The 23,111-nt window shown below is 41.8% G+C and overlaps 1 protein-coding gene across 7 annotated transcripts in view; it reads left to right on the forward strand.

Moving 5' to 3' along the window:
* Positions 1-23,111, forward strand: part of ME3 (malic enzyme 3) — a 218,207-nt gene that overhangs the window by 93,848 nt on the left and 101,248 nt on the right. For all 7 annotated transcript variants that reach the window (XM_009187077.3, XM_017948825.3, XM_017948823.3 and 4 more), the window contains 2 exons: positions 5,177-5,310; positions 8,302-8,451. In XM_009187077.3, coding sequence (XP_009185341.2) covers positions 5,177-5,310; positions 8,302-8,451 — 284 coding nt within the window. The remainder of the gene's footprint in view (positions 1-5,176; positions 5,311-8,301; positions 8,452-23,111) is intronic.

Here is a 23,111-nt window from a genome sequence, read left to right on the forward strand (position 1 = left end):
ACCATCACCATTATCCATTTTTAAAACTTTTTCTCACTTCAAACAGAAACTCTGTAACCAATCATCAATAGCCATCACTTCCCTTACTTCAAGTCCATGGTAACTTCAAAGCTACTTTCTGTCTTTATGAATTTTCCTGTTCCAGACATTTCATATAAGTAGAATCACACAATATTTGCCCTTTTGTGTCTGGCTTATCTAACTTAGCATAGTGTTTTCAAGGTTCATCCATGAAGTAGCACAGAGCAGAACTTCATTCCTTTTTATAGCTGAATAAATTTTCATTGCATGTATATACATTTTGTTCATCCATTCATATGTTGATGAATACCTGGGTTATTTCCACTTTTTGGCTATGGTAAATAATGCTGCAATGAACATTGACATATAATTATTTGTTCAAGTCCATGCTTTCAATTCCTTTGGGTATACACCTAGGAGCAGAATTGCCGGGTCATACGGTAATTCTACGTTTAGCTTTTTGAGGACCACTACAATTTCCATACAGGCTGCAATATTATACATTCTCACCAGCAATGTACCAGCCAGAGTTTTCATTTCTCCACATGTTCACCAACACTTGTTTCCTGGGGTGTGTGTGTGTGTGTGTGTGTGTGTACATGTATATTTTAATTTCAGCCATTCTAGTGGGTGTAAAGTGGTACAGTGTATCATACTGTGGCTTTGATTTGCATTTCCCTACTGACTTTACCAAAGAAGATATACAGATAGAAAATAAATGTATGAAATACCTAGGAATACAGCTAACCAAGGAAAAGCAAGATCTCTACCAGGAGAACTAGAAAACCCTGCTGAAAGAAATCAGAGACAACACAAATAAATGGAAAATCATTTCATGCTAATGGATTGGAAGAATCAGTATTGTAAAAATGGCCACACTGCCCAAAGCAATGTACAAGTTCAATGCTATTCCTATTAAGCTGCCAATGTCATTCTTCACAGAACTAGAAAAGCTATTCTAAAATTCATGTGGAAGAAAAAAGAGCCCAACTAGCCAAGCAATCCTAAGCTAAAACAGCAAATTTGGAAGCATCATACTGCCTGACTTCAAACGATGCTATAAAGCTGTAGTAACCAAAACAGCATGGTACAAAAACAGACTTGGAGACCAATGGAACAGAATAGAAAACTCAGAAATAAAGCCATACACGTATAACCATCTGATCATCAACAAGGCTGACAAAGACAAGTAATGGGGAAAGGGATCCCTATTCAATAAATGGTGCTGGTCTAACTGGCTAGCCATATGCAGAAGATTAAAACTGGAACTCTTCTTTTTACCATATATAAAAATTAACTTAGTACATCAAAGATTTAAATATAAGACATCAAACTATAAAAAAAAATCCTAGAAGGCAACATAAGAAATACTCTTTTCAACGTCAACCTTAGCAAAGAATGTTTGACTAAGTCCTCAAAAGCAACTGCAGCAAAAACATACAAGAAGACATACAAGTATCCAACAAACATGAAAAAATGCTCAACATCACTGATCATCAGAGAAATGCGAATTAAAACCACAATGAGATACCATCTCACACCAGTCAGCATGGCTTAATATCAAAAAGTCAATAAACAACAGATACTGGAGAGGCTGATGAGAAAAGAGAGTGCTTATACACTGTAAATGTAAATGTAGTGTAAATTAGTCCAGCCACTATGGAAAGCAGTCCAGAGATTTCTCAAACTTAAAACAGAGCTACCATTGGACCCAGCTATCCCATTACTGAGTATATGCCCAAAGGAAAATAAATCATTCTACCAAAAAGACACATGAACTTGTATGTTCATCTCTGTGCTATTCATGATAGCAAAAACATGGGATCAACTCAGGTGCCCATCAATGATAGAGTGGATGAAGAAAATGTGGTACATATATACCATGGAGTACTATGCAGCCTTAAAAAAGAGTGAAGTCATGTTTTTTTGCAGCAACATGAATGCAGTTGGAGGCCATAATCCTTAGTGAATTAATGCAGGAATAGAAAACCAAATACCACATGTTCTCATTTACAAGTGGAAGCTAAATATTGAGCACACATGGACTTAAACATGGGAAGAATAACAGTGCAGACTACTAGATGGGGGAGAAAGGAGGATACTGGAGGTTGAAAACCTACATATCAGGTACTATACACACTACCTGGGTGATAGGATCTCTACCCTAAACCTCAGCATCATGCAATATTCCTGTGTAACAAACCTGTACATGTACCCCTGTATCTAAAATAAAGACTGAAATTTAAGAGAAAAAAAGAAAAGATACTCAGCATTATATGTCAATAGAGGATTGCTAATTAAAGCAATAATGACATATCACTGTACACCTATTAGAACAACTAAAATCCAAAAAACTGACAATACCAGTTGCTGGAGAGGATGTAGAGCAACAGAAACTCTCATTCACTTCTAGCAGGAATGCAAAATGGTACAGCCACTTTAGAAAAGTTTGGCAGTTTCTTACAAAGCTAAGCATAGTTTTACCATATGATCCAGCAGTTGCACTCCAACATATTTATCCAACTGATTTAAAAACGTATGTTCACATAAAAACCTGCACAGAAATATTTACAGCAACTTTATTTATAATCACCAAAAGCTGGAAGCAACCAAGCTTTCTTCAATAAGTGGAGAAACAAACTATGGTATAAATGTACAGTGGAATGTTATTCAATGATAATAAATGAGTTATCAAGTGATGAAAATACATGAATGAACTCTAGGTGCATATTTTTAAGTAAAAGAAGCCAGTCTGAAAAAGTTACATACTTTATGGTTCCAGTTGTATGACATTCTAGAAAAGATGAAACTGTAGAGTCGGTAAAGAAGGTCAGTGGTCACCAGAGGTTTGGGGGAGGAAAGAGAGATGAACAAGTAAAGCCCATGGAATTTTTAGAGCAGTGAAACTATTTTGTATGATATTGTAGTGGTGGATGCATGACATGCATTTGTCAAAACCCATAGAACTTTACAGCATAAAGAATGAACCTTAATGTGTCCAGATTTTTAAAAAATTATTTAATAGGTTGGGGGATTCCAGAAAGGAATGCAGACTATGACAGGAGAATCTAATTGTATTACAGATGTATGTAACAATCTCAGTGAAGAGAGTAGAGGGAAAAAGTTTTGACTAAAGTAACTTTGGAAATGAGTGGAGTCTGTTAGAATGAAGGCAAAGAGAACTGCACATAACCACTGTACTCTAATTTATAAAGTTGTTTCCCACAGTGGTCCAGGTTAACAATTTTGACACTGCTATATGGGTATACTGAAATTAAGCAATTAAGTACATAAATGGGAGATGGTCAAAGCCAAACTTTTTATTGTTGGAGTGGGAATTCACAGTTTAGCAAGGTGATGGGGTTAAAATGATCCATGTGGAAATGAATTCACATTGGAGACATTAGTATGAACTTATGTTCAGCTTAATACAGGTTCAAATGGTTAAATATAGAAAACTTTATAGATATGTGGTTATACTCCAGTTTTAATATACACATGTATATTTCCTTGCTCTGTTAACTGACAGGGACTAGAAATAAGCAAGGGACACAAGTAGTAAATAGTGCCCAAATCTTGCCTTCTAATAACCATGCTCTGAAAAAGGAATTGGGGATCCTTGGAGAAATGGGTTAGTCTAGGACCACAGCTGGCAAGGTACAAGATGAACCTGGAGCATCTTGTAATGCCAGAAAGTAAGGAATTTCAAAACAAAAACAAAAACAAAAACAAACAACCAACCCACTACCGTTACATTATGGGTAGTATGTCAAAGAAATGCAAGAGCCAACCGAAAACACTCCCAATGGCCAAGGCTAGGAGTAACTTTAGAGTGGAGAAACCTGACAAGCATGACTTTTGACCACTCATCGAGGTTCATATCAACAGTGATAATCACATTTATTATATGTACCCATGGTCTGATGTGATGAAAATGGCACTCTACTTCTGTGATCTTCCTTCCAAAACCCATGACCACAATCCAACCATGAGAAAAACATCAGACAAGTTCCAGTAGAGGAGTATGTGCAAAATACCTGACCAGGGCTTCTCCAAACTGTCAAGGTTGTCAAAAACAAGGGACATCTGGGAAACTGTCAAAGCCAAGAGGAGCCTAAGGAGACATGATGACTAAACTTAATATAGGATCCTGGATGGGGTCCTGGAATTATATATATATATATATATATATATATATACACACACACACACACACACACACACATATTTTTATATATATACACACACACATATATTTATATATATCTGTATATGTATTAGATAAAAACTTTAAAAAATCTGAATAAACTGAAGGCTTTAGTTAATAATAATGGATCATTACTGGTTCATTGACTCTAATGAAAGTATAATACTAATGTCAAATGTTAATAATCAGGGACACTGGTTAAGGGGGTATATGGGAACTCTGTACTATCTTCTCAGTTTTTCTGTAATGCTGTTTGTATTAGTCCATTTTTACACTGCTATAAAGATACTACCTGAGACTGGGTAATTTACAAACAAAAGAGGCTTCATTGACTCCGAGTTCCACATGGCTGATGAGGCCTCATGAAACTTACAATCATGATAGAAAGTGAAGGGGAAGCAGGCACATCTTACATGGCGGCAGGAGAGAGAGAAAAGGGGGAAGCACCAGACACTTATCGAACAACCAGATCTCATTAGAACTCACTCACTACCACAAGAATAGCATGGGGAAAACAGCCCCCGTGATCCAATCACCTCCCATCAGGTCCCTCCCTCAACACCTGGGGACTATGAATTTGGATTACAATTCAAGATAAGATTTGGGTGGGGACACAGAGACAAACCATATCACTGTTCTAAAAAATAAAATAAAACATATGTATATAAAAACAAAACAACAACAACAACAACAACAACAAAAAAAACAGAAAAACCCTGATGATACAGTTTCCCCATTTTTTCCAATGAGGAAGCTGAAGTTCAGAAGTGTCAAAGTAACCGGCACAAGATGACCCTCCTACTTAAACAGCAGAGGTGGGATTTGAGTTGAGGGACCTTTCTACTGAGTCACACTGACTTTTACCTGTCTGTGGGTGGGACCCCTTTTGTTCCTTTGTTTCCTGTGTATGCACTTATGTGTGGGTGTTTTTTTTCTTGTTCTTGCCAGGGGATGGCCTTTACCCTTGAAGAAAGACTGCAGCTTGGAATCCACGGCTTAATCCCACCCTGCTTTCTGAGTCAGGATGTCCAGCTCCTCCGAATCATGAGATATTATGAGCGGCAGCAGAGTGACCTGGACAAGTCAGTACCTAGCGTCTGTTCTCTCTGCCTGGTCCTTGGGCTGAGCTGTCTGTTTCCTATGCTTCACAGAGGGTTTTCTGGAAACTCTCCAGCTAAAAAAGCCTGAGACCCCAAAGAAATCCCAGACTCAGCCCTACCTTCTAAAGGATTCATAGTCTCCCTGAGAGACAAGGCTTGTTACGACTGAGACACAGCCGACATGTCCTGGGGGAACTGGAAAGGGAAACTGCATTCCAACCAGTGGAGTCTGGAAGGGCCTCTGGGAAGTGGTAGAAGCTGAGTCAGCATAAGAAGCACTGATAAGACTTCAGCAGACAGCAGTGGGGTTCAGGGAGAATGTTTCACTGAGAGGGACGAAGTGGAGCAAAGACGTAGAGACAGGCATGTTAAGGAAGTGGTACGTACCTGGGGTTCCTGGAATTAGGGGGACGTGGTGGGGGAGAGGGAAATGGACAGGGGACACCTTAGGATAGGCCTAGATGTCATTTGTTGGAGGCTATGGGCAACAGTTAATAACCCTGCCTCCTCTCTGAGTTCTCCTCCAATAGAGATCCAGACATAAAGAGCCAATGGGGAATCATGGGGTCAACTTTATCAGCTTTACTAAACAAGGGAGTCACTTTCCAGGTCGCATGGCTATAAATGGGCACAGCTGGAATTTGAACACAGAGACCTGGCTCCAGAGTCTATGCTTTTCATTTCTCTGGTATGCCACAGCTAAGACGCAGCAGAGACCAGTGGCTACAAGACTAGACTCTAGTACTGGACCGAGTTCAAATCCATATTCTACCTCTTAATAGCAAAAGTTACTTAGCCTCTATGGGTCTTTTCCCATTAGTACAATGAGTACCATAGGGAAAACTCATAGGGTTGTTACGAGGATTAAATGCCTTAGTATTTGTGTTGTGCTTAGAACAGTGCCTGGCACATAGTAGGTAGTATGTCAGCGTTTGTCAAGTAAATATGTCACCTTGTTATTGGCTCTAGCATAAATGTAGGAAGAAGATAAGGAATCCCCCTCTTAGAACAAACAAACTCTAGAACTCGGCCAGTTCAATCTATAGAACAAACTGGCCAAGACTTTGGGTCCTTGAGGGTGTGGCTGTCCCCCTAGGGGCAGAGCTCAGCAGCATGCCAGGGTCACCCTGCACTCATATTCCTCTGTTTCCCTCATACCATCCATTGCTTCTGAGTGGTGATGAGCACGGAAGCCTCTGCTCATACCTCCACCCCTACTCCCAAAGCTCTAAACTCAAAGGATGTTAGTCACATTAACTCCAAGGCCATACTGTAGTCAGGCCAAATATCCTCTCCCTCTTTTTTATCTAACTCTAATTGGGTCTAGCTAAGTCACTCTGAAGAGCAAGCCAGAAATGACACAGTGAATTCAACTAACAGGATGAGACACGCCCTAAATTTGAATAATCTGAACCTTCTCCTTTTGTTAAATGTATAAAGAAGAAATCAAGTCCAAAGTGAAATCCTCTTCCTACAGATATTAAGCTCTAAACGTTAAATTCAAAAATCCTTCCCTCCCCAGTTATTTCCAGCTAGATGGGCCTCACTAATAGATCTGGGGAAACATTCCAGGCTCAGGGACAAAAGAGTGTGCCCATTCCTGGGAGTTCTAGAGGCTCATCCCTGATGCTGCTTGACCACCTAGACCCGCTTATTTCCAGGAGTCCCTCATTTTACAGGGTGCTTGGGGACATGCTAAGAAAACTCATCTTCTTTCGAGTAAGGGCAGTGGTGTGCTGGTAAATCTTTAATAACTGGTTCTCTGTGTGGGGTGAGGAATGGGCTAGGAAATTATGGCATCCGCCAGATTCCATAGTGTAAATACTTGTATGATGGCTAGTTTCAGCTTACCAGTTTGACATAACTGAAGGTAGAACTGAGAAAAGATGTGTACAAATGGCTATTGGGTAACAGAATCCCACACTGGCAATGGGTTGAGATCCTGGCTCTTCCTGAGTATCAGTCCTCTCTTGCTAGAAACACCTTCCAGAGCACAGTTTTTAGTTTTCCACCAAAGGACCAATTCCTTTGGTAGAGAGGAGAAGGCTGAGACCCAAGAGGTCACACAAGACTTTCCCAAGTTCACACAGCTAATAAATGGCAGAGCTGGGATTCAAACCCAGGATCCTGATGTCATGCCCAGTGATCATTTCACCAGACCACAGATGTTTTCCCCCTGTTAGAGCATTTCTCCCATCCCTCCCCATGCCAGAGCATCGAGTACCTTGGTACTCTCCCCAAGATTATCATCCAGAAAGGTTGTGATATTAGCAGTCACACTTAATTGTGAATTTCAACCCCTAGGTTTTCTCTCACAGAGGTTTTTGCATTCTTAGGAGTCTGAATGGAAGGCTTTTTTCCTGGCTTAGTGATTTCAGGTTTCAGGGATCAGGTAAAAGAGAGATTATTTTTAGAAATCACAATTTGTGACAGGAACCAGCCCAGTGTGGTAGGAGAGGCCAGTCCATAGAGTGCTTACATGCCCAGGATTTTCCTTTACCCTACCCCACCCCCAGAATGTTACTATGCTATTGTCATTTCATTAATGTTCACATAATATCATAAGCATCTTGAACAATGGTTGAGAGCACAGATTCCAGAGTCAGACTGCTTAGATTCACATTCCCACCCTGCCATGGACCTGGGGTGAGTCAGTTTCTCTCTACATTAGTCTCCTTGCCTCTAAAATAGCAAGAATTATAATCCCTACTTCACAAGCCATCGGAGGTTTTAAAGGAGTTGTTGTAAAATATTTAGAACCGTACCTTCACCATGTATAATAATAAGCACCACAAGCAGGTCATCTTCACATTTCGTAGCTATTGAAGCTCATGCTCAGGGCAGATGGCTTGCCCATGAAGGTGCCATTGTAGCTGGGCAGGAGCGGGAGCCCTGGGTCTTTGCACCACACCACAGAGTCATCAGGGCCTGCTGCTACCCCATGTCAGCTTGCTTTTTCTCTCCCTTTCCAAGGTACATCATTCTCATGACACTCCAAGACCGGAACGAGAAGCTCTTCTACCGAGTGCTGACTTCGGATGTGGAGAAGTTCATGCCTATCGTGTACACACCCACCGTGGGGCTGGCCTGTCAGCACTATGGCCTCACCTTCCGCAGGCCCCGGTGAGCCCCCGTGGAGTGAGGGCTCTGGGAGGGGCTGCCTCATAGAGGGGAATAAATTCTTTCCACCGTTCATGCATGTATTGGGACCCTGGAGGCTAACTCCTGAATGGGTCAGTGGTCCAACAAAAAGACATTTGATTTGAAGCATTTGCTTAGGAAAATGACCCTGTAAGCAGATAAATGAGCAAAAAGAGTAGCTAGCAAGGGAATATCGAATCTTCTTCACTTCCAAATAATAAATGCCCAGCATGCTCAGAGTTGACCTGAGAGAGTTCAGGTTGTATTTCTCTCATTATCAACCTATCACTTCTCTCGCCCTCTCTGGTCATCTCCAAAGTACCAACGGCTCTCCTGCCAATTCAGGCCAATGAATAATGGAGTGTTGGATACCAAAGACTGAATTTTTTTGCTGTCTCGAAAAACCAGCATATCTTCCTTCAGGCTTGACTCAGATTCTACTTTAAATGTCATTTTATTAGACAAAATTTTGGCACTCCGTTTTCTTTCAAAGCCAAAGAATTTTGAGCAGTTTTCTAAAGCAATCAGTTTTTTTTTCATAATGACTTCAGAATATATGTTTAAAAAAAAAGAAAAAATGGTAGGGTCCTCAGGGGAAGTTGCCTTATAATCATAAATACATAGTTCTAGCACTAATGTTAAAAGAGCTACCTGGTTTATTATATGTAATGGAACATTGTTCTAGTCTACGTTCAAATATGTAACATACTGTGCACAGATGTGTAATTTACATTTATGTAGAATTTATAAGTCAGTGTTTGTAAATCACACATTATATGGGGAACATGTAATCATGAATTCAAAACGGCTTTAATTTAGAAAAACAATCTTCTAGTTTTGTAGCCAGCATTTGGGTTGAATATTGCAAGATGGTTACAGTGTGTTCCCAATGCCAGTCCTGTTTCTTTCTGGGTCCCACTGTTACCATTGGCAAAGGACAGCACATCAAACCTCATCCTGATGGTGGTGCGTCTGGCTGTTGCAGCAGACACGTCCTCATCACTCAGAACAGCTAAGCTTTTGCAAACCTATAGAGGCCCACTATGCCAGGGCCCCATAGCAGTTCTGGTCTTCAACATGCTTCTTTCAACAGGAAAGAGACTCCTGTTGTCTTATTCCCATTCCCGAAACCAATAGTGGCAGAGACATTAGGAGCTGATGGTACATTTCTGAAGGATGCAGGACTGTATGTACTTCCCTGTTCCTATGCAGAAATGATCTTTTCTGTACAGATCAGCTCATGGCATTTCATCTGAGGCATTTAGCAGCTCCCTAGGGCTTAAAGAATCAAGACCAACACTTTGATAGATCTAAGCCTGTCACAGCCCAGCTCCAAAATTCAATGTTCTAGCTACTCTGATCTGTTCTCCATGCCCAAGTACACCGATGTTCTTCTCCATGCCTATGCACATATGGTCTTGTCTGCCTCAAACTCCTGCATCTCCCCTTTCCTTGGTCTCCACTCATCACAATTCAGGTTATCCTTCAAGGCCCACCCCAAGGGTCAACTTCTCCATGGAGCCCTCCCCTATACCCTCAGGCTGAACTGATCACCCCTTTTTTGGCCTCCTCAAAATCCATTACACATACTTCTTCTATCCCATAGTTTTCTTTTTTGTTTTTCATGTTTTTAGTTATTGTTTGTATATAACTCTCTTCTACTAGAATACAAACTTCTTGAAGGGACAAGAAACATGATGGATCAGTTGTGTATACTAGACCAATACTTGGCAAGTAATTGTCACTCAGTTGGGAAAGTAATGCTGTGTATTCACTGTGAAGAACTGGTTCTTTGCAGTCAGCCCCGAATTTTAATCTCCTTGACCCTGGGTGATTTTCTTATCTTCTCTCTGCCTTAATTTCCACATTTATGAAATCGAGGTAACAATACTACCTACTTCAATCATTATGAGGGTAAAATGAGAAGCGTGGATCAGGTACCTGGCAGAAAATTGGAACCAGATAAATGTCAGTGACTATTTCTCTTCAGTAACTATTGTAGAAAGGAGAAAGGATTAACAGATGTAGAGTCATATTATACATTGCATGTTTAAATATTTACCAAGAAAGTAGAATCATTGAACATGTAACAAACTAACACTTTTAACTTCAGAAGGAAACCGAACCCAAGATTATGCAAACATACACAATTTTGCTTTTCCAGAACCAGCTTTTTCCTGAAGAGGACCTTTATCCCCCTAAGGCAAGATTAACCATTTCCCCTGACTAAGATCTTATGGAAATTCAAGTCTATCCCACCCAGGCCCCTATTGCCAGGATGTGTGGAAGCCCTCACTCCATAAGCTCCTATGGAAACTAGATTGTAGTGGCTTCAGTTGGTTCCAGATAAACTAGTATCAGTGTCAGGACCTTGCATATGCAACAGGCTTGTGAAAGTAGAATTTGCCTCCAGAGCCCACTCCAGAATCCAGGGAAACCACCAGGACTGAATTTACATATCTTAACTCATTTAATTATTACAACCTCCTAGGAAGTAGGCCCTATTTTTATCTCAATTGCAGATGGGAAAACTGAGGCATAGGAAAATAACTTACCCAAAGTCACATATAGTTTATAACCAGCAAAGCCAGGGCCCAACCCAATCTGAACCAAAGTGTAGACAGGCAACCACCACATTACACTGGCTCTTATAGTTTAGGACTGTGCACAGCTGGTGGGCATTCTGGGTGGGATGTCGTTGCAGCTCCAGGAATGTTTGACTGCCCAGGGGTCTCAGGTGGGGATTGCTAGATACCATTTCTAGAGCTCTCCTGGGAGGAATTGATCCAGCGAGGTCCCAGGGCCTGCAGCTGGGTGAGCTTGAGGCAGGCTTGGGCGGACTTAACTGTCTTCTTGAATTAGTCCCTCACACTCTTGGTTCAGACTTCCCGAATATGTTGTGCACAAACCCTTCTTCAGATGATTACCCAATTAAGTTATTTGACATGTGACATTCTGAGTTGTTGCTCTAGGTTTCCATCTGGCTGCTTTCCAGGTGTGGATTCCACACCTGCCTTGTTCCTGAGAGAAATAAAAGTCTGGGCTCCGCCCAAGCCCTGAACTTCATCTGAGACCTGGCTTGGACTTACTTTGTGGATTAGCATCTGAAGGGAGGACAGTCCCGAGGCTGAGAGGGAGAGAGCCAGCGCCTTCTCAGTTTCTGAAATGATAAACACTCCTGCCAGGTTCCCAAGAACAATGAAGTCCTCTGTAAAAGTGTCTGGCCCCCCACCAAAGCTAATTACATCCAGCTGATGCTAAAATGGAGCCATCAACCTGCCTGGGGCTCTGCATCACCTCACAACCAGGGAAAGAGTATCTCGGGGCACCTGAGCGTCCCTGGGCAGATAGGCACCACAGAAGGTTCTGGGCTCCGGTGGAGCCTCCTCTGCCTCATCCTGCCTCTCACCTGACACATTCTCTGCATGCGCCTCCATGAGCCTGGCCTAAGGGAATGCCCCCTGAAGGTCAGTCACTAGTGTGTGAGCTGGAAGAGGTGAAAGCCAGAGGTGAGGCTGGGTGGAGGCTGAGATAGAACTCAACCCAGAGGAAGAGGGTGGGGAGGAAGCCAATATGGGGTCCAGTGTCAGTGAATACTCTCCCTTTCCCAGGCCACATCACTCTTGACCAGCCCTGTCTTCACACGCCTTATCCTCTTGGGCTCCAAGCAATGTGCTGCACCCGCCTGTAAACCTAACATTTCCCGGCTTTGGTATAGGTCTAACCTGTATGGGTGATGGAGATCTGAAAGAAAACATTATGACACTTGTTAAAGATGGTAAGGCAGACTTTATTCAGGAGCTGGAGAGCAGAGGACTACGGACATATAACTATCACAGAGGAGTCTTGCAGTGAGGGAGAGAGATTGGGCTCAACTCTGACTCCAATAAGGACAAATGGGGATTTATAACCCAGGAACAGCATGGGGGGCAGTGCTTGGAAAATTACTAGGAGGAAACATCAAGAATAGGGGGTTTCCGGTTAAATTGATAGGATGGGATTATTGCTGAAGGCAGGCCAGAGTCCTGAGATAACAAGGGTGGCGAGTTACCAAAGGTAGGTGGAAGATTTTAGCCAAAACGACTTAGCAAGATTCTTGCTCAAACTGGATTCTACAAGGACAGGGAGGGAAGCCCAATGTCTGACCTAGTCAGAGGAGACTCAGGAGCCCAACTAAAGTTTTGGTCGAAGGAGAGTCTTTGTCAGAGGGCTGGGTTGTAGGTAGTAGAAGCAGCACAGACTTTGAAGCCAGGCAGTCTTGGCCTTGAATCTCAGCTCCTGATGACTTTTGGCAATTAATTTAGCACCTCCTCAGCCTCCTCATATGTAAAATGGAAATAACACCTATTCACATGTCTGCTTGGGAAGATTCAGTGAGATTCCAAATGTAAAGGGCCTGGCGCTAGTAAGAGCTCAGCAGCTGTGATCTGCTTGACCCAGGACCCCCAGGAGTTGTCATCTACTCAGTCACCCCACCGAAGAATACACACTGTAAACCTGCTGAGGCCACCCCAGTCCTCTGAAGTACTGCCACACTCTGTTGTTTGATTCAGACCTGAAATCATCTGTACTTGCACTTAACTAGCAAATCATTAGTAAGTATGTGTGAGGAATTAGAGATCGGGCTGTGATGAGTTAGAAAGGTGAGGCTGGGAAGTGGGACTTGGTTTTATATAGTCGGAGGCTCTGCGGAAAGTACCTGAAGATGTATTTGGACAAAGCCAGCAACCCTTGGCCCTGAGCCAAGCTGCTGTCTTTCTTATCTGCAAACAGGTGGTCTTCTGCACACCAGCCAATAACATATATACAGGATATTAATAGTTACCATTTATTGAATGCATGTACTTCTCATGGGAGGGACATGGTCTAGCTATTTTGTGTGCATTATTGTTGAGCCCTACAGCAACCCCTCGAGGTGCTTATTATTTCACTGAGATGAAAATGAAAGCTAACTTATCTAAGACAATCACAGCTGACCCAGAGCCAATTTCCTGTGTTATATTCCTGAATTCATAGTCCAGTTTCTGCTTGGCCCTGGTAAACATGACACCTCATTCTGGCCTTCACTTAAACTCCCTTGCCAGACAGGTCTGCACCCAGGAGGGGCACACACATGTGTGCACACACACACACTCACACTTGGAAGGCATAGCATACCATGTTGGACAGAGCACTTGGGCTGGAGTCAGAGGTAGTGGTTCAGCCCCCTCATCTAAATATCATGTGGTCTTGGAGCCTAGCTACTCCACTGCAAGTTTGGATCACAGGAACTATCCACCTTGTGGGATCATTATGAGGATCAGAAGGGCTAAACGCATGTGAACATGCTTTATCAATTGTAAACTTCCTCATAAGCTTAAAGCAGGGGTATTACTTTTTCATCTCTTCTTCCCCCTTACCCCATACCTGTAAGAGGATATGGTTAAGGTTCACATTTACCTCCTTGGAGTTTCCTGCTTCCTGCTCAATATGTCTGGTATGCTTCATTTTCTTGCATTGGAAACTTCTTGTCTTCAACCACCTCCACCAGCAACCCTCAAGTGCACATGCATGTGCACATATACCCAGAGCGACCCCTGGGACACGAATCACATGCCTCTGCTTCCTAAATACCCACTGGAGCCCATTTCCAACTCTACGCAAGACCAATGAATGTCAACACTTTGACCAAAGCCACTCTGGAAAACAAAGACAACCTTGCCCCAGTAAATAGAGAGATCCCTGACACCCAGGGCATGGTTTTTGAGCACATCACAACACAGTTCCAACCCAGCTGTCCATTGATTGGGAATATGCACAAACACACACACATACTCCCAGGACAACTGGGAGGCAAGCAGAAAGCAAGGACTAGCATCATCAAACCAGCCTCCTGACCAATCTCAGGGCACCAAAGCACTGATTCCTTTGGCCAAGACTGCTTGACATTCCAATTCCACCCAGACTCTGCTGCCAGACTTTCAGCTATGCTGCTGGAAAGGCTTTCTTGAGTAGAGTGTGTGCAAGGGCTGCAGCCGGTTCTGGTTAATGTCTCATCTGGCTCTTTTAGTCCCTTGTCCTTGGCTGTTATAGGGAGAGCACTGGATTGGGAGTCAGGAGATCTGGGTTCTACCCCTCAACCATCCCCTTTCTGGCTACAACTCCTTAGGCAAGTCACTTAGCTCATTAGCCTCTAGTAACAGTGGTAGGGTTCTGCGCATGGCTTCCATGATCTCCTCTAGCTCTAACATTTTATGATCTAGTAACCCAAACTCTATAACCAAGTTAGAAATAGATCTTTAAGTGATCCATGGTAATATTATGCAGCCAAACCTAAGTTTCCCCACCTGTAAAATTAAGAGGGTCTAGTTAGAGCACCAATTCTCAGTCCTGGCTGTGCACTTGAAGTGTCTAGGGAGCTGTAAATCAGAATCCCTGAAGTGGGGCCCAGGCATCTCTGGTTTTCAGAAGCTCTTCAGAGGACTCTAATGGGCAGCCAGGGCTGAGAACTGCTGAGCTGGGTGTTCCCTGAAATTCCTTACAGCTTGAATCTTCTGTGACTTTTAGGGAGTTGATAAACTGCATCCCGTATATTCCAGCCCATCCCAACCTGGAAGTACTCTTGAAGGTTGAGGTCATAATAAGATAACAGAACCTTCGTTTCCAACTCAACCTTCAGTAAGCCAAATTGTTCAGCCCCACCACCCAAGCTCCCTCATCTCATTCACAGGGTTGGTGGGGGAGTTCTACATCTGCCATCCTCCTCTCTCCCCCAATTTCCTCTCAGTACACAAGTTCCTATCACTACACAGAAGTCTCACTTCCAAGTTTCACTCTTATTCTCTTGATTCCCCCACGTAATCACCTACTTTGTAATGGTAATAGCTGCCCACTCATGTGATGGCAATAATTGATTAGATAGGAGCAAACATCTGGCTCAAGGGTGGTTAATCATTTAGGTAACCGTGTGACCAATGTGGCCTGGCTCAAGAGATGCACTGGGCCACTTAATGTCCTTTGCAGGAATTTGAAATGAGACATGATAGAAGTCATATAGAAAGAATTTTCCACTTGGGAAGAAAAATTAAAGCAAAAAGGATACCGTGGTTTAGACTTTAGAGTTAGGTTGTGGTAGGCCAATGGCAAAAGCCAGCTAAGAAGAAACAGAAAATAATAGAGCTGGAAGTAAAGGAATATTTTGGAGAGAGGAGATAAGAGCAGATGGGAGAGAAACAGGGAAAAACACAGAGAGTGGTCCCTCGAGCTGCCTCAGTTCATGACAGCTTTCCATTCCAGTTCCTGTCCAAAACTTTACAATAGGCACTCTTTCTCCAGAGGTAACTTAAGTGAACTTCTGCCTTAGGTAACTAGAACAGCCAAACTGAAAAAGAGCTATGAAATCAGATGGATCTGATCCCTGGTGAATAGGCTGGATGGAGCTAACAGGTTAAAGTAAGTATCTCAACTTTAGTGAGCATTAAATTCACCTGGAGGGCTTGTTAAAACAGAGTGAGCAAGTCTGGGAGGAGACCAGAGAATTTATGTATCAACAAGGTCCAGGTTATGTTGATGCTTCTGGCCAGAGACCACACTTTGAGAACCACCAGACGAAAGGATGATGAAAGGCAGCTCACTGCAAAGTGAACAGAGACCATCAGAAGGAGGTAGGAGTAGTAGATATTTCCATGGTCCACTGTACATTAGTAGATGGAGCTGGGAGTCATGAAATATGGGTTCCTGTCATGAACTAGCAGCATGACCTATAATCCTCCCCCTTTCTGGACCTCACTTTCCTCATCTATAAAGTGACGATGTTGGTAGGTGATCTCAGGGCTCCTTCCAACCCTCGCAGTCTTTCATTTTTCTTGCAGATTGGAGCACCGTGGCTACAAATTTGCCTCTGAGGTTTCTGGCATTTAAGGGAGGAAAATGCAAAAGTAAATGAAAACACGTACTTTTCATTTTCTGACAAGAAAAAGCTTGCAGGCTTATCTGCAGAAGTGTAATTTTTTTTTTTTTTTTTTTTTTTGCTGAGAGCTCTGATTCACAAATGGGCACCTTCCCAGACAGACCAGCTGGGCAATCCAGAATCTGTCATGGATTATTTGATGCCGCGACTTGGGAATCGATGCCGGAATAGATCTTAGGAAGGTGGCAGGAGAAGGAGTCCTTCCAAAGCATAAGGTTGTTCAGCTGTTATTTGACGTGAATGTCACATGGAGTAAGTGAATTGTATCTAGATCCCACATTGCTGAAATACTTTGGAACAGAGGTAGAGGAGAGAAGGAACATTTATTTTTGTGTCTAAATTATACAGATTTCAATCACGGAGGGAATTAGCTTATTTTTTTTAGTGAAAGCTTTGAGATTTGCATCTGAAAAAGTGAGTTTGTGCTTAAATGCATGTGACCTGCCTGGGACTTTAATATTCAGAAGGAGCAGCTTGCTCTCGGGAAAGGACAGACACTCCTCAGCCATCCGCGAGTTTGGGTGGGAGTGAAGGTGGCAATGTCTGAGCAGCCCCCACAAATGCAGAGATTGTTTTCCTTACTTAGATGGGAGACAGATGCACTTTATTAACTAGAACAGGATGTTCTGGGTTGACTTCCTTTAGCCAAAGGCATTATTCCCTGGCAATTTAAACAAACTGACTTTTGTTTCTTTTTTATCTGGCTCTGTCCTTTTCCTCCTTTGTCCCTGGCAATCACAGCCATGGTGATCAAAAGGATAGGTGGGGAGAATTTCCTAGCCCTGACAAGGAAATACGTACATGCAAGCAGGAGTTGAGTGGACCATTCCTCAGATAACCTTCATCTTCCATTGACCTATAAAATGCACTAAGTGTTCCGTTTGCTCACACTGAGTTTCGTCTAAAAAGAGTGGCTTCTTTTTTTGTTGTTTTGTTTTGAATTATTTAATTTATTTTTATTTTATTTTATTATACTTTAAGTTCTGGGATACATGTGCAGAACGTGCAGGTTTGTTAATAGGTATATACATGCCATGGTGGTTTACTGCACCCATCAACCCATCATCTACATTAGGTATTTCTCCTAATGTTATCCCTCCCGCAGCCCTCCATCCCCTGACAGGCCCCAGTGTGTGATGTTCCCCTCCCTGTGTCCATGTGTTCTCATTGTTAAAATCCCACTTATAAGTGAAAACATGCAGTGTTTCATTTTCTGTGCCTGTGTTAGTATGCTGAGAATGATAATTTCCAGCTTCACCCACGTCCCTGCAAAGAACATGAACTTATGCTTTTTTATGGCTGCATAGTATTCCATGGTGTATATGTGCCACATTTTCTTTATCCAGTCTATCATTGATGGACATTTGGATTGGTTCCAAGTCTTTGCTATAGTGAATAGGCCTGCAATAAACACATGCATGCATGTGTCTTTATGCTGGAATGATTTATAATCCTTTGGGTATATACCCAGTAATGGGATTGCTGGGTCAAATTGTATTTCTGGTTCTAGATCCTTGAGGAATCGCCACACTGTCTTCCACAATGGTTGAACTAATTTACACTCCCACCAACAGTGTAAAAGTGTTCCTATTTCTCCACATCCTCCAGCATCTGTTGTTTCCTGACTTTTTAATGATCACCATTCTAACTGGCATGAAATGGTATCTCATTGTGGTTTTGATTTGCATTTATCTAATGACCAGAGATGATGAGCTTTTTTTCATATTTTTGTTGGTGGCATTAATGTCTTCTTTTGAGAAGTGTCTGTTCATATCTGTCACCCACTTTTTGATGGGGTTGTCTGTTTTCTTCTTGTAAATTTGTTTAAGTTCTTTGTAGATTCTGGATATTAGCCCTTTGTCAGATGGATAGATTGCAAAATTTTTCTCCCATTCTGTAGGTTGTCTGTTCACTCTGATGATAGTTTTTTTGGCTGTGCAGAAGCTTTTTAGTTTAACTAGATCCTGGTTATCAATTTTGGCTTTTGTTGCTTGGTGTTTTTTGCTTTTGGTGTTTTAGTGATGAAATCTTTGCCCTTGCCTGTGTCCTGAATGGTATTGCCTAGGTTTTCTTCTAGGGTTTTTATGGTTTTAGGTCTTGTATTTAAGTCTTTAATCCATCTTGAGTAAATTTTTGTATAAGGTGTAAGGAAGGGGTCCAGTTTCGGTTTTCTGCATATGGCTAGCCAGTTTTCCCAACACCATTTATTAAATAAGGAATCCTTTCCCTATTGCTTGTTTTTGTCAGGTTTGTCAAAGATCAGAGGGTTGTAGATGTGTGGCATTATTTCTGAGGCCTCTGTTCTGTTCCATTGGCCTATATGTCTGTTTTAGTACCAGTACCATGCTATTTTGGTTACTGAAGTCTTGTAGTATTTGAAGTCAGGTAGCATGATGCCTCCAGCTTTGTTCTTTTTGCTTAGGATTGTCTTGGCTATGTGGGCTCTTTTTTGGTTCCATATGAAATTTAAAGTAGTTTGTTTCTAATTCTGTGAAAAAAGTCAATGGTAGCTTGATGGGGATAACATTGAACCTGTAAACTACTTTGGGCAGTATGGCCATTTTCACAATATTGATTCTTCCTATCCATGAGCATGGAATGTTTTTCCATTTGTTTGTGTCTTGTCTCATTTCCTTGAGCAGTGGTTTGTAGTTCCCCTTGAATGGGTCCTTCACATCCCTTGTAAGTTGTATTTCTAGGTATTTTATTCTCTTTGTAGCAATTGTGAATGGGAGTTCACTCATGATTTCGCTTTCTGTTTGTTTATTGGTGTATAGGAATGCTTCGGATTTTTGCACACTGATTTTGTATCCTCACACTTTGCTGAAGTTGCTTATCAGCTTAAGGAGATTTTGGACTGAGATGATGGAGTTTTCTAAATATACACCATGTTATTTGCAAACAGAGACAATCTGACTTCCTCTCTTCCGATTTGAATACCCTTTATTTCTTTCTCTTGCCTGATTGCCCTGGCCAGAACTTCCAACAGTATGTTGAATAGGAGTGATGAAAGAGGGCATCCTTGTCTTGTGCTGGTTTTCAAAGGGAATGCTTCCAGCTTTTGCTCATTCAGTATGATATTGGCTGTGGGTTTGTCATAAATAGCTCTTATTATTTTGAGATACGTTCCATCGATAGTTCATTGAGAGTTTTTAACAGGAAGCGGTGTTGAATTTTATCGAAGGCCTTTTCTACATCTATGAGATAATCATGTGGTTTTTGTCATTGGTTCTGTTTATGTGGTGGATTACGTTTATTGATTTGTATATGTTGAACCAGTCTTGCATCCCTGGGATGAAGCCAACTTGATCATGGTGGATAAGCTTCTTGATGTGCTGCTGGATTTGGTTTGCCAGTATTTTACTGAGGATTTTCGCATCGATGTTCATCAGGGATATTGGCCTGAAAATGTCTTTTTTTTGTTGTTGTGTCTTTGCCAAGTTTTGGTATCAGGATGATGCTGGCCTAATAAAATGAGTTAGGGAGAAATCCCTCTTTTTCTATTGTTTGGAATAGTTTCAGAACGAATGGTACCATTTCCTCTTTGTACCTCTGGTAGAATTTGGCTGTGAATCTGTCTGGTCCCAGGCTGTTTTTGGTTGGTAGGCTATTAATTAGTGCCTTAATTTCAGAACTTATTATTGGTCTATTCAGGGATTGGACTTCTTCCTTGTCTAGTCTTGGGAAAAGGGTGTATGTGTTCAGGAATTTATGAATTTCTTCTAGACTTTCTAGTTTATTTGTGTAGATGTGTTTATAGTACTCTGATGGTAGTTTGTACTTCTGTGGAATCAGTGGTGATATCTCCTTCATCATTTTTTATTGTGTCTATTTGATTCTTCTCTCTTTTCTTCTTTATTAGTCTGCCTAGCAGTGTATTTATTTTGTTAACGTTTTCAAAAAACCAGCTCCTGGATTCACTGATTTTTTTTTAATGGTATTTTGTGTCTCTATCTCCTTCAGTTCTGCTCTGATCTTAGTTATTTCTTGTCTTCTGTTAGCTTTTGAATTTGTTTGCTCTTGCTTCTCTAGTTCTTTTAATTGTGATATTAGGGTGTCAATTTTAGATATCACCTGCTTTCCATGTGGGCATTTAGTGCTATAAGTTTCCCTCTAAACACTGCTTTAGCTGTGTCCGAGAGATTCTGGTACATTGTGTCTTTGTTCTCATGATTTCAAAGAACTTATTTATTTCTGCCTTTATTTTGTTATTTACCCAGTAGTCATTCAGGAGCAAGTTGTTCAGTTTACATGTAGTTGTGCAGTTTTGAGTGAGCTTCTTAATCCTGAGTTCTAATTTGACTGCACTGTGGTCTGAGAGACTGTTATTGTTCCAGTTCTCTTGCATTTGCTGAGGAGTGTTTTACTTCCAATTATGTGGTCGATTTTAGAATAAGTGCAATGTGGTGCTGAGAAGAATGTATATTCTATTGATTTAGGGTGGAGAGTTCTGTAGATGTCTATTAGCTCCACTTGGTCCAGAGCTGAGTTCAAGTTCTGAATATCCTTATTAATTTTATGTCTCGTTGATCTGTCTAATATGACAGTGGGGTGTTAAAGTCTCCCACTATTATTGTGTGGGAGTCTAAGTCTCTTTGTAGGTCTCTAAGAACTTGCTTTATGAATCTGGGTGCTCCTGTATTGGGTGCATATATATTTAGGATAGTTAGCTCTTCTCGTTGCATCAATCCCCTTTACCATTATGCAATGCCCTTCTTTGTCTTTTTTGATCTTTCTAGGTTTAAAGTCTGTTTTATCAGAGACTAGGATTGCAACCCCTGCTTTTTTTGCTTTCAATTTGCTTGGTAAATCTTCCTCCATCCCTTTATTTTGAGCCTATGTGCATCTTTGCATGTGAGATGGGTCTCCTGGATACAGCACACTGATGGGTCTTGACTCTTTATCCAATTTGTCAGTCTGTGTCTTTTAATTGGGGCATTTAGCCCATTTACATTTAAGATTAATATGGTTATGTGTGAATCTGATCCTGTCATTATGATGCTAGCTGGTTATTTTGCCCATTAGTTGATGCAGTTTGTTCATAATGTCGATGGACTTTACATTTTGGTATGTTTGTGCAGTGTTGGTACCTGTTTTTAATTTCCATATTTAGTGCTTCCTTCAGGAGCTCTTGTAAGGCAGGCCTAGTGGTGACAAAAACTCTCAGCATTTGCTTGTCTGTAAAGGATTGTATTTCTCCTTCACTTATGAAGCTTAGTTTGGCTGGATATGACATTCTGTATTGAAAAATGTTTTCTTTAAGAATGTTGAATATTGGCTCCCATTCTCTTCTGGCTTGTAGGGCTTCTGCAGAAAGATCCACTGTTAGTCTGATGGGCTTCCCTTTATGGGTAACCCGACCTTTCTCTCTGGCTGCCCTTAACATTTTTTCCTTCATTTCAACCTTGGTGAATCTGATGATTATGTGTCTTGGGGTTGCTCTTCTCGAGGAGTATCTTTGTAGTGTTCTGTATATTTCCTGAATTTGAAAGTTGGCCTGCATTGCTAGGTTTGGAAAGTTCTCCTAGATAACATCCTGAAGAGTGTTTTCCAACTTGGTTCCATTCTCCTCATCACTTTCAGGTACACCAATCAAACATAGGTTTGGTCTTTTCACATATCCCATGTTTCTTGGAGGCTTTCTTCATTCCTTTTCATTATTTTTTCTCTAATCTTGTCATCACATCTTTTTTCATTAAGTTGATCTTCAATCTTTGATATCCTTTCTTCTGCTTGATCAATTCTGCTATTGATACTTGTGTATTGTTCACGAAGTTCTCATGCTGTGTGTTTCAGCTCCATCAGGTCATTTATGTTCTTCTCTAAACGGTTATTCTAGTTAGCAATTCATCTAACTTTTTTTCAAGGTTCTTAGCTTCCTTGCATTGGGATAGAGCATGCTTCTTTAGCTCAGAGGAGTTTGTTATTACTCACCTTCTGAAGCCTACTTCTGTCAATTAATCAAACTCATTCTCTGTCTAGTTTTGTTTCCTTGCTGGCAAGGAGTTGTGATCCTTTGGAGGAGAAGAGGCATTCTGGCTTTTGGAATTTTCAGCGTTTTTGTGCTGGTTTTTCCTCATCTTCGTGGATTTTTCTACCTTTGGTCTTTGATTTTGGTGACCTTCAGATGGGGTTTCTGTGTGGACATCCTTTTTGTTTATGTTGATGCTATTCCTTTCTGTTTATTTGTTTTCCTTCTACCAGTCAGGCTCCTCTGCTGCAGGTCTGCTAGAGTTTGCTGGAGGTCCACTCCAGACCCTGTTTGCCTGGGTATCACCAGTGGAGGCTGCAAACCAGCAAAGATTGCTGCCTGCCCCTTCCTCTGGAAGCTTCGTCCCAGAGGGGCACCCACCAGATGCCAGCCAGAGCTCTCCTGTATGAGGTGTCTGTTGACCCCTGCTGGGAGGTGTCTCCCAGTCAGGAGGCATGAGGGGTCAGGGACCCACTTGAGGAGGCAGTCTTTTCCTTAGCAGAGCTCGAGCACTGTGCTGGGAGATTTGCTGCTGTCTTCAGATCCAGCAGGCAGGAACATTTAAGTCTGCTGAAGCTGTGCCCACAGCTGCCCCTTCCCTGAGGTGCTCTGTCCCAGGGAGATGGGAGTTTTATCTATAAGCCCCTGACTGGGGCTGCTGCCTTTCTTTCAGAGATGCCCTGCCCAGAGAAGAGGAATCTAGAGAGGCAGTCTGGCTACAGT

The sequence above is a fragment of the Papio anubis genome, chromosome 12 (assembly GCF_008728515.1).
Source record: "Papio anubis isolate 15944 chromosome 12, Panubis1.0, whole genome shotgun sequence".
Classification (NCBI taxonomy): Eukaryota; Metazoa; Chordata; class Mammalia; order Primates; family Cercopithecidae; genus Papio; species Papio anubis.